The sequence below is a fragment of the Podarcis gaigeae genome (assembly GCF_964106915.1).
Source record: "Podarcis gaigeae genome assembly, chromosome: 13".
Taxonomy (NCBI): Eukaryota; Metazoa; Chordata; class Lepidosauria; order Squamata; family Lacertidae; genus Podarcis; species Podarcis gaigeae.
The window spans coordinates 53,509,486-53,522,309 of NC_139689.1; the positions used below are offsets into that span (position 1 = coordinate 53,509,486).

Sequence of the window (12,824 nt, forward strand, 5' to 3'; positions counted from 1 at the left end):
AAAAAATGAACACACACACACACACACACACACAAAATTATGAACAAACATGAAAGATTCTCACTGTTGTGTAACAATTACAATTTCTCCAAATTCCACAAACATTAGATGAGGTCTCCTAGATTACATCGTGTTTCATGCTTCCTTAGAAACAAAACTGGATAATTTATTCCAATTGGCAACTGTAAATCCCCTTATCACCTTGTGTTTGCGGCTTGCTACCTGTGAGAAATTATCCAGTTTTGTTACTGATGAAATAACTGATGATGCAGGATGCAATTCAGGAGATCTCAGCTAACATTTTAGATACACTGATGACATGCAGCTTTATTTATCTGTAACCTCTGAATCGGTTGTGGCTGTCAACTGTCCACGTCAGTGTCTGGACAGTGGTGGGCTGGATGAGGCAGCAACATGCTTCTTGCTGGGATTTTTGTCTACCTACCTTTCTGTGCAATTTAGTTTATACGTAATGTTGCACTCCCCTTCTTTCCCCATCTCTTGCATGCTCCAATTCCCTTCCTAACCTCCCTTTAGTTCGCCACTAAATGCAAACAAGGCAAACTGTGGTTTGCACAAATAACAGGTTGCTTGGTTCAGGTGCAACACAAACTATGTTTCCCTACCCACCCCTGCCACCGCCAAACAAGGAAACTGGAGCATGCGAAGGGAGGAGGGAGCAGGAAAAGGAAGCAAACAAGCCTAGATCTGATTCTATGAAACCTGAAACCCAAAAGGCCTGTATTAAGAGCCTCTTTCCTACAGAAAGACCACCACTCAAGAACCATCATTTCTGACAACCGGAAACTTCATCAAGAACACTGCTACCTTCTACAGATAGGTAGCCGTGTTGGTCTGCCATAGTCAAAACAAAACAAAAATTCCTTCCAGTAGCACCTTAAAGACCAACTAAGTTAGTTCTTGGTATGAGCTTTCGTGTGCATGCACACTTCTTCAGATACACTGAAACAGAAGTTTCCAGACCCTTCTATATAGTGAGAAGGTGGGGAGGGGTATTACTCAGAAGGGTGGTGGGAATGGGTGATTGGCAGATAGCTGTGATGAGCCTGTTGACAACTCTTAACGACTGCAATAGGTCTTACAAGAAAAAGCAAGGGGTGAGAAGGTGAAAAATTGCTTTGTCATGTATAATGAGATAAGAATCCAATGTCTTTGTTCAGACCAGGTCTCTCCATGGTTTTAAGTTTGGTGATAAGTTGCAATTCAGCAGCTTCTCTTTCCAGTCTATTTCTGAAATTCCTTTGTAGTAAAACAGCTACTTTGAGATCTTGTATAGAATGTCCTGGGAGATTGAAGTGTTCTCCTACTGGTTTCTCTGTCTTGTGATTCCTGATGTCCGATTTATGTCCGTTTATTCTTTGGTGTAACATCTGGCCTGTTTGTCCAATATAGAGAGCTGAAGGACACTGTTGGCATTTGATGGCATACACAATGTTAGACGATGAGCAATTAAATAGTCCCGAGATGGTATGTGTGATGTTGTTGGGGCCAGTAATGGTGTTGTCCGGGTGTATGTGGCAGCAAAGTTGGCATCTGGGTTTATTGCAGGCTCTGGTGCCAGTGTCTGTGTTAGGTCTGGTTGTAGTATTATTGTGGGTTAGGAGTTGTTTAAGATTGGGTGGCTGTCTGTAGGCAATGAAAGGTCTTCCTCCCAGAGCTTGAGAAAGAGAACTGTCATTGTCCAGGAGAGGTTGTAGATCTCTGATGATGCGTTGTACTGTTTTAACTTGGGAGCTGTATGTGATGACTAGAGGTGTTCTGTTATTTTCTTTTTTGGGTCTGTCTTGCAGCAAGTTCTCTCTGGGTATCAGTCTGGCTCTGTTGATCTGTTGTCTAACTTCATCTGCTACCTTCTGTTTTTGGCCTCTAAGAAAGCCCTGCCATCCCTTCACCAGAGCTTTCCAAACAGCTTTCAAATTCTGCTCCAGGGGAACTTGAGTTCTAAGTGGAGAAGATTCCCTGACATATATCACTTACAAACTCAGGAGAGGTATGTTTTAGGAGACAGGCTCTGTTTGTAGGGGGCAATGGTGAGGCCTGGCAAGTCTGACCAGTGACTGAGTATGCATCGTATAATGCAGCCCCAAATCAAGGCACAGGTGTTCCATGATACATGTGCAGCATCCCTCAACACAGGAGAGACTGTAAGCAGGATTTCTCTGACAGTAGAAACTTTGAAACCCACTGTGCTAAAGAAAACAATCAATACTCTGGATTGCTGCCTACCTCCCTGATTTCTTTGATTTTGGACCCTCCTTTGCCTATAAGGGATCCACATTGGCTTGCAGGAACTACAAGTCGCAGCGTTACAGGAGGCTTGCTTGTTACCGTGCTGTTTGTCATCGAAGCATTGATATCCTGAAATGACAATGTCAAGAAGAATTAGGTGAGGATTTATTAGTCCCCTGGACACTAGAGAGGAACAGTTGAAGTACTTAGAGAAAGAATAAATACAAAGAAGTATGATTTCACTGCATATATTGTACACTGCACTTATAGACGTTGAGGCACAATCCTGCTGATATTTTTCTTCTGCAGGATTCATTGAAACAGATACCTGTCTGTGCCTTGCATGACTACCATTTGTTTCAGCGGGGTTTACACAAGGCAAAGTTACTTGTTAATTTTGCCTCAACAGTGTCCAGTGGAAGGATTTTACTTGTCCTTAAACAGCCAACAGGTAGTGATTATCCATAAACATTTTACACTTTCAATGTGCAGGAAAAAAATGCTGAGAAAACATTGTCAGTGAGTACTGTACCAGTGGTGTTAGATAGAAGTCTACTGAATTTTTTATTTCTAATTTTCACATTGGTCACCAAATATTTTTGTGCACACAGTTTTTCATTTTGTAGCATGCAAATAGATGGATCCAGTCCCATATCATATTTTGCTAGAGAGAGTTGTATGGGATTAGTGAGCCAGGAAAACGGGGCAATCTTCCTGCCCTTCATCACTGTCTGTGTAATGCATACCTAGCTTAGTGGATGAAGAAAGTCTAAAAGCAACAGAAATGCATAACAGAAAAAAAAACATGCTAATGATTGGGGTGCTGAGAATTATTAGAACAAAAATATCCTGTCTATCTTAAAAAGGTACTTAAGGAATAGTAGGAATATTAAGTTTAGTTCCACACTACCTCTTCATGAAATATTATATTTTCATGTGTGCTATCACATGCTTGAATCCCCGCGACGGGGTGAGCTCCCGTTGCTCGGTCCCTGCTCCTGCCAACCTAGCAGTTCGAAAGCACGAAGTAGATAAATAGGTACAGCTCCAGCGGAAGGTAAACGGCGTTTCCATGCGCTGCTCTGGTTCGCCAGCAGCAGCTTAGTCATGACCGGGAAGCTGTACGCTGGCTCCCTTGGCCAATAAAGCAAGATGAGCGCCGCAACCCCAGAGTCATCCGCAATTGGACCTAATGGTCAGGGGTCCCTTTACCCTTTATCACATGGACAGCTCACTCCACATTGGACTGGCACGGAGGGCAGGGCTCTTTGGGGGTGGGCCTGGGGAAACAACCAGGCTTCCCTCAGGTCTGCTCCCAGGGGATTTAAACAGCCTGCGTTAGTCCCTGACACCCAGCTGTTCTCCATCAGATCAACCTCCCCACCCATTCCATTAATCTTGAATTTATCCCTACTGAATTGGCCTCCAGAAATAGGGTATCCTGTCAAAGGGATCCGTGATGTGACAAGCAGGAAGTCTGCTTGCTCCTCACCCAAAGAGGGTCCTTACACATTTAAGTGCTCTGGACAATGATGGGGTTCCACAGCTAGCCACCAACACCTGGTTACTGGAGAGCAGTCCCAACCCAGTGAACTCCCTATCCTTATGTCACAGAGTTTGGTCCCAAGGGATCATGCCATTCAGTCATCATGGGTCTTCGCCTTAGATTGCTTCTGCCTGGCTCAGTCTGCTCCATCTTCATGTGACCTCCACAAGATTGTTCCAACAGATTGTTCCAACCCCAGCAAACTCTGCTACCCTGGTCCATTGCCTCTCCTTTGTTTTCTTTGGGTAAGCCAGGAACAAAGCTTTGTGTTTGCCCTTAAAATAAATGTTCACACCTTTTTGTATCATGAATTCCAAGATGTCATGGGCCACAGGCTTTGACCACTTTCTCTGCATTAACCATTAATCTCTGTTGGACAGGATTAAGTCCAGATCCCCTTGTCCATTTTTTTTACCTTTTGAGGTGAAAGCTTGTTTATAGCATTCGGAAAATAATTAATGAGAAAAAGTTGGTTTTGGCTGTGCACAAACTCCTGTTTACATGGTATCCAGTTTGTATACATGTCATTAGCCACAATCCTATCTATCTTTTATCTTGCATCTATTCTGTCATTTTTAAAAATGAAATAACCCATCTTGATGCAAAACAGATTAGTTTGAAATGAGAAAAAGAATGACCAAGCTGCATTTTAAACTGTACACGGCTGAAGCTATTGCCAACACTCTCACATCTGATGAAGTCTCTCTCATCTCCACATGCAGCCATGTGGGTGAGGAAAAACTACATTCTTTCCGCGGCACCCCTATGGGGCTCAGGAGGCCAGTTATGTCCCCCCTTGCCTGCAGAGCTTACAGCCTCTCACCCTTTTTCAAACGCCCTCCCTTGTGGAGTGCTCCCTCAGACTCTCTCCTCTCCCCTCTCCTTGGGAGTCCTCTGGGCAGCCACAACTGCCGCCCCTGGTCTTTGAGCTGCCCTCTCTGCTCTAAAGAGAGGTGACTCCTCACACTGCCCCACAGGAGCCTGGGAAACAACCCCTGGCCAGCCCCAGACGCACCATTCACCTGGGAAACTTATAGCCAGGGCTGCTGCAACAAACAGCTGTGCAAGCCTTTGGGAGGCAGACACACAAGAGGGCATCAGAGGAGGGAGGGGAGGGAGGAGAAACGGAGGCCAGTGTTGCCCGCAGCACCCCCGACTATCATTCAAGGCACCCCAGGGTGTCATGGCATACTGGTTGAAAACCATCTAAAGCATGAAGGATAATGACCTAGTGCATGTTGAGTGCTCTGAACACCTGAAAGAGCTGTACAAATGTTACATATTATTGTTTAATACTAAATTTGGTTGAAACTCCATGAAAAGAAATGTAGCATCTAGGGGCGGGGCGGGGCGGGGCGGGGCGGGGAGGGAATAGTCTCAGGTCTCCATATTAGATGCTTTAGAATTGTTGCTGCCTCCCCAATTCAAATTAAAAAGTAGGACACAACAAACAGGGATTTTGTCTCTCTCATCACCACATGCAGCCAGAGGGGACTGATTTCCCCCACAGAATGCAAAGAGGAAAATTAATGATCAGACAACATGCAAATGGCCTGTTATTCCTCTTCCATTGTTACTGCTGTGAGCATTTATAAAACAAATTCTGTATTAAAGCAAACATAAGGAAATTAAAGCAATATCTGTAGAGTAGCCTGGGGTATGAGGAATTTCCATTTACTTACTTCTTCAAATTTTAGTGCAATCATGGAAAAAGCCTTGAAAATGGCATCTGTTGGGCCCGTTATCGTCACAATTCTTTCTGGACAGGAGCCTTCTGAGATGTTGATTCGAGCACCACTCTGCGGAAAGGGCAACACCCCCCCCAAAAAAACCACATTTATTTGTAAAGTATCTACTTAACAGTTTACCAGCCTTGACTTGAAAAGTATGCTTTTCTGTGTTATCCAGTTTAACAGCATGTATATAACCCCACCCCCCACCCCGCACAGTGAAGGCAGAATTAAACAAAGGAACGGCAAGGCAGGTCAGATACAGCCACTGAAATGATTGAAATTAAGGGCAATTCTTTAAAAAAATAAAACAAAAGCTGACACTGTACTGTCATACCTCGTGTTGTGTTAGGTTCAAGTTGCGTCTTATTGGCTTGCAAACGTGGCAAACCCGGAAGCGTATACTTCTGGGTTTCGCCACGCGCGTATGCACAGAAGCCAAAAGCATTTTGCGTGTTTTGCGCATGCGCAGAAGCCGTGCTCTAGTTACAGACTTTTCGGGGTGCGAACGGCACCCCGGAACCGATTGAGTCTGTAACTAAAGGTACCACTGTAATAGGCAAAAGCACAATAGTTTAGGAAAATCATGAAGAGAGTTGAGAACAAGAATGCTACCCATCAGGTGACTCTAAAGTTACTCATGGGACAAACTTAAAACACATTTGCCATGATCCAAGAGCTCCATGGTTTGTGCCTATCTTCCCTTCCAAGCTGCAGCCCCTTGGACTGAAACTGATGCAGACTTTTTCCGGGGGCTTTCCAGAGCATATGAAGAGATTACGCAGTGGGCAAATGGCTCCCCTCAAAAAACCCTGAGTGCACCTCAAGACTCATATGCAGGACTTTGGATTAAGGCCGCTGTAAGGAATTTAAATCTATATTTTTATGACCTGCCTTTATAGCTTACACTTATATAATAGAAGTTAATCTGGAATCCCAGTTATGGGCTTGTTTGTTTTTAAAGAATATTTTTATTGAAGTTTTTCAAAAACTACAAAAACACTTAGAACAAGAATATAACAAAGGCACAATGTTCAATGTTGTGTTAGTTCTGTATCACATAAACTCCAGCTTTTGGAATCCTGGTTGCGGGTAAACTATGGTTAGATCTGATAATAATTTGTTGCATCATAACGAACGATGGTTTCCTGCTAACTGGAAGCAGAAGCTTCAAATGCCTTATGAGGAACGGCTAAGGGAGCTGGGCATGTTTAGCCTGGAGAAGAGAAGGTTAAGGGGTGATATGATAGCCATGTTCAAATATATAAAAGGATGTCACATAGAGGAGGGAGAAAGGTTGTTTTCTGCTGCTCCAGAGAAGCGGACACGGAGCAATGGATCCAAACTACAAGAAAGAAGATTCCACCTAAACATTAGGAAGAACTTCCTGACAGTTAGAGCTGTTCGACAGTGGAATTTGCTGCCAAGGAGTGTGGTGGAGTCTCCTTCTTTGGAGGTCTTTAAGCAGAGGCTTGACAACCATATGTCAGGAGTGCTCTGATGGTGTTTCCTGCTTGGCAGGGGGTTGGACTCAATGGCCCTTGTGGTCTCTTCCAACTCTATGATTCTATGATTCTATGAATCACGTTCTCTCACATGAAGAGGAAGGAAGAAGGCTTCAAAACAACAAACCTGGATGTTGCTGGATGGGAATTATAGTCTGAATTAGTTTCTTTCTGTTAGGAAGATTTATGATTTAATTACCGTAATTATGAAGGACTATTTTGCTGGCAGAGCTAAATGCTCAAAACATGCTGGGAGCATTTCCACCCTGCTCTTTGGAATCACTTCCTTCACAATAGATGTGTGGTGAGACCCTCTTAAACAGACATATGCGGGGCATAAAAAATAATATTGTTCTAACAAATAGACTAAAACAGTCAGGCTATTTTAACATCTTAGACAGAAAGGCTTTTCCCTGTTGAGGAATAATAGCAATGTGTAGCAAGAACAACAAATAAGACAATGCTACAGCTTTAAAATTATTAAAAGGTAAAGGTAAAGGTACCCCTGCCCGTACGGGCCAGTCTTGCCAGACTCTGGGGTTGTGCGCCCATCTCACTTAAGAGGCCAGGGGCCAGCGCTGTCCGGAGACACTTCCGGGTCACGTGGCCAGCGTGACATCGCTGCTCTGGCAAGCCAGAGCTGCACACGGAAACACCGTTTACCTTCCCGCTAGAAAGCGGTCCCTATTTATCTACTTGCACCCGGAGGTGCTTTCGAACTGCTAGGTTGGCAGGCGCTGGGACCGAGCAGCGGGAGCGCACCCCGCCGCAGGGATTCGAACCGTCGACCTTTCGATCGGCAAGTCCTAGGCGCTGAGGCTTTAACCCACAGCGCCACCTGCGTCCCTGTTAAAATTATTACCAGACTAATAAATATGAAACAGAAAAGCTGAACTATTTTGAAGAAATATCAAGAGTCTGATATATCATTGCACATTTTTTAGAACTGTCTAATAAACTGTTAATAGCTTATAAAGATCCCTTCTATTACAGGAGGGAATACAAATGTTTGTATTCCAGTTTTTGTGGTTCTGTAGCATTTTCATATGAGGACAACCTGACACACACTGAAGTTGTAATCCTTTATTTTTGTTTACTTAGAAGCAAGTCTCTTTGATTCAACATGAGTAAAAATGGTTAGTAGTGAGTTGTGACTCATAATTAACCCCATGGAAGAGACTGGGCTGTACCAGTTCAGACAGCATGCATACTTCCATGCTTCTCTAAAATCCTTGCATACAGAAATCTAGCAAGATAGGAAGAAGGCTAGAAGGCCAGAGCCCTTTCCCCTAACATCTAAGCCCTACTATTGGCACGAAGGGAAAATGTATTAAGGGACTTTCAGCCCCATATCATCCAGTGACTTGTAACAGTTTTCCACATGCTTGGGTGCAAACATGTAGTGGGAACTCTTTTCTACTTGTGTAGAATTTAGAAACCCTGACTGAGCAGCTTCTTTGTCCTTGCAAAGCCTCCTCAAGTGAGCAATGACTGAACAGGGCTCTTATTTCTTGACTAGTTTTCTAGGTGCACAGATATTTCTATTTATTCTGGCGGGGTATGGAGGAACATTCAATGTGTGAGTTATTTTATGTGGCAAGAAGAGGTACAGCCTAGACATGTAATTCTTTAGTTCAGTGAGAACTAAAACCGTATTTTAAAGATTAATTGCTGTAGATTCAGAGCAGTAATCTGATCTTACCGAATTGTTTTTGGGTTTTTTAAACAATTAGCTTGGTAAGAAGCTCTGAATTAAGCTTTCAATATTTATATCACCAATAATTTAGGATGGTGTATATCAGGGGTCGGCAACCTAAGGTCCATAGGCCACAAACGGTCCATGGGGGTCGTTTAACCGGCTCATGGACCCCTGCCACCTGCTCGGTTGGCTCCCATGCGCCATGCTAAACCGACGCAGAGCAGAGTGGGGACCACTTTCCACAATGCTGGCCAGCTTCCCATTGGCTGCAGGAGCTTCCTGCAGCCAATGGGAAGCTGTGCACGCCTCCTCTGCGCCAGAAGGAGCACTGGAAATAGTGTTTGCACATGCATGCACGCACTCCGGCCCACAGCAGGGTCTGCGGGACCGTGAACCAGCCCAAGCCACAAAAACTTGCCGACCCCGGTGTATATGGAATTATTCCATTTTATCATTGCAACCCTGTAAGGAATGTTAGGCTGAATGAGAGTGACTGCCCAAGTTCATCCAGTGAGCTTTATAGCTGAACAAGAGATTTTCATAGCTCAGGTCCCCTCTTGTCTAAATTCAGTGCACTGTGTACGAGAAGGGAACATCACAAAAAATTGTGAATTACTGTTCATTGCAGATGTTTGGTTTTGGTTTTTTGACCACTTGGTGGCAGGATTGATTCATACATGTGAGCAATACAGCAATTCAGTACCACCACCAGGTATATATTTTCTGAAATTGCAGGAAAATTAAGTCAAAGAGTACAAAATTTACATCTTACCTCCTCCCTCATTTTCTTGACAGTTTCACCTTTCTGTTAAAGAAACAGAAAGCATTTATTAGCTCACACTAACACGCTCCATGACTGGTGAATTTGTAGAAAAATATCAAGTAAACTGAGCTGACTCAAAAAAAACCACCACCCTCAAAAAAGTGGGTCACTGACCTTTCCAATGATGCTGCCAACCTCCTGAAACAAAGCAAAGCAAAATATACATGAATGCAAGCACAAAAGAGAAATGCATCTACACATCTGTAAATCTTTAAAATGTAAATGTACTAGAACAGATATATTCAACATATCTAAAAGTATTATGTAACTGAAACAACAGAAATGCACAATTATGTTGCTAAACAAGGCAGTGAGCTACATAAAACAAACTGGAGGTCCACAGACTAGCCATGGCCTGAAATAATATGGCCCCAGGGGCCTAGCCAAATGCTTAATCAAGGTAAATAATAATAATTCCAGCATCTTTAACCATAAATAAAATAATAAAATTTGCATTCAACTTGTTAACAATCTTACTGAGAAAGCTGTGCTATAGAGCTATGACATCTTTTTTGAAAAGAAGAAAGCATGATAACACAGGGTCTGTTCATGCTCAAAGCGGAGATATCACACCATCATGCCTGACAGACTATGGGACAGCAGACAGCCGGAACAACACATATCCATCTATTAGTGGGAAATGATTTACACAGAAACATTAACATTTAACAAATTTTACAGCTGGATGGTAATGCTGCCTGCATTGCTCGAGAAGTCTCATACGTGATTAATACAATGCAGCTGCATAGCTCTCCCAACAGAATGTCATCTGACTCACTGTGAACCAACAAATGTTACTATTCATGTCTTTTTTTTAAAAAAGAACAATCCAAAAAACAGTACAAGGATTCATCAGGACAGATACGATGAGCATAAATATTTTTATACATCTTCAAACTAGGCATTTGGATTTTATGGACCTTCTATTTAGGCTGTAATCCTATACAAGGTGACATGGGAGTAAGTCCCACTGAAGTCAGTGGGGCTTACTTCTAAGTAAATATGTATAGGATTGCACTATTTGGTTAGTTTCAAAAATTTCTGTGCAAATGTTTCTCAGAACATACCAGTAAGGCAACCCAAGTAGTTGCAGTTCAAACAACTATTTGGAGATTTCGTTATTTAATTTCCAGGTCCACTCATTTCCACACACCCCCAACAGTGAAAATGAAGTGAAGCTTATTTATTTATTGAAATATTTATAGACCACACGTTTGTGAAAAATACAGCAAGGTTATATGCAACACACAAATTACAGCAAGATAAATAAAAACAATCCTAAATACTGTTTGGTAAAAAAACAAAATCACCCCAACTCCACATTGCAAAGGCCTGCCTGAAAGAAGGCAAGAATGATTCCTGCCGAACCTCTCTTGGAAGGGAGTTCCTCAGGGCTGTCCAGGCCTGCTGACCTATGAACTCAGACCCTAGCAAAGGATAATCAAACCTCAGAGTTTGGGGAACCACAAGAAGTTTGCCATCAGAGCAACAAAGCAATGGAGGCAGAGAATAAGGAATCAGATTTTCATTTATGAAAGAAAGCTTTCCCCCTCTGCCCCTGACAACAAGAACGAGCCTGAAACACTTAATTTCCTCATAAATAATTGAGAGTGCCTGCAACTTTGGGTTTTTTCCTTTTGTAGCTCATGCCTCTTCCACTCCCATTTTCCCACATCAAATTAGACAAGATGAAAGTCCAGCCCTTGTCTTGCAGAAAACAAATATCTAGCATGTTTTCTGCCAATGTTAGTGCTGGAGAATATACACCTCCTAAATTTTCAGCTAGTCTGTTCAATAAGGAACTGTTTAAAAACAAAATATCTATTTTATTTAATGATAGAAGCCAGACGTAGCAGAAGTTTGAATGTCTAATTCACATGATGGATTAGGCAACAATGCATTTTGGCACCAAATGAACAGTGCAGAAGCAGTGGGTGTTATCACTATGCAGGAAACCATTTCCAAAGTGATTGCTTTAGCTATAATGTCATAACAACACCCAGCTGTGCGAGTCAAACAGAGCCATACAGTGCAGCACTTACAAAGAAAGTAACTGACAGATCTAAACTTGACAACGCAATTGACAAATGCCAGAGATCCAAATATTCACTTATGCTGTTTGAGAGATCATTGTGTGCGTAATGGGGTAACAGACATGTGTGCCTTCAGTAAAGCTATGGCACAACTAACTTGCATTAACGTAACTTAACAAACGAAGGGTAATGTAAAAACTAAGCGCCTGAGCTATGAACTCAAATGCCACCTGTGCCACATACTCTCTCTTACACAAGTTGCTATCTGTGCCTCAGTCCTTACAAAGAGGTATTTGCAGAAAGCTGAGAGGGAAATTTATGGCATATGCTTTCATGAACTAGAGTATACTAAGAAGAAGCCACAGAAGATTAGTTTTCAAGATGCTACAATATTTTTGTTGCAGCTGACTACCTGAAATGTAGAGAAGGATGCTGTGGGCAGAAGGAAGATCAATTCTCTTCCTCCATCTCCTCCATTACTAGACTGCATGTCAGTCTACAACTGACAAGCTGGACCATGTTGCAGATTTCAAACATTTGGTGGATCTCTCATCCTTCGGCTATCTTGAATTTTGTATAACTTACACAATGGTAAACAAGTTGAAGGAACAATTGTCTGACTTTCTGGAAGTAAAATAAACTCTGTGATTAAGATGCAGACACACTTCTGAGGGTTGCTGCTACAAGGGGGTGTGCAGACATTCTTGCACAGCTCATAACAGTTAACTGTATCTGGAGCCTTTAACCTTTGGGGCCTGTGGCCACATCTGGATTTCCACCCCAACCCAATTTTATTTGGTTTAGAAGTCTTACACAGACTGACAGACAGCTCACTTACAGTACTTCGCTGAAATACATATAAAATATGCATCTTAAAACAGGAAAGGAAACACTTTTGAACAAGGGATACATGGAAAATGGTGGCACATTTGAATTTTTGGAAAAAATGGCATGGGTGCCACCACAAAATATTGGCTATGGGGCATGGCTATTCACATCTCTCTCTCTAAAAACTTCTGGCCTGTGGGTCTCATTAGGCTCACCAGGAGTCCTTATTTGGCCTGCAATGACATCTTCCTTCAGCCACACTTGCAGGGCAGGTAAATCTACAACTGCAGCGGAATAAACAGGAGCCTTCAATTGCACTTCCGATGCTCCAACTTTTGAATGTGCAAACCAAAAAACAGACACATCCACCTATCCCTAGTTATAATCAGTTTTGCTAGTGTGTAAATAAG

At 42.6% G+C, this 12,824-nt stretch overlaps 1 protein-coding gene across 21 annotated transcripts in view; it reads right to left on the reverse strand.

The window, feature by feature from the left end:
- The window catches only part of LOC310830079 (poly(rC)-binding protein 3-like), a 238,217-nt gene that overhangs the window by 22,236 nt on the left and 203,157 nt on the right, over positions 1–12,824 (reverse strand). For all 21 annotated transcript variants that reach the window (XM_083709602.1, XM_083709613.1, XM_083709608.1 and 18 more), the window contains 4 exons: positions 9,668–9,691; positions 9,503–9,535; positions 5,479–5,595; positions 2,248–2,379 (listed from right to left, as the gene is read on the reverse strand). In XM_083709602.1, the coding sequence (XP_083565728.1) occupies positions 2,248–2,379; positions 5,479–5,595; positions 9,503–9,535; positions 9,668–9,691 (306 nt within the window). The remainder of the gene's footprint in view (positions 1–2,247; positions 2,380–5,478; positions 5,596–9,502; positions 9,536–9,667; positions 9,692–12,824) is intronic.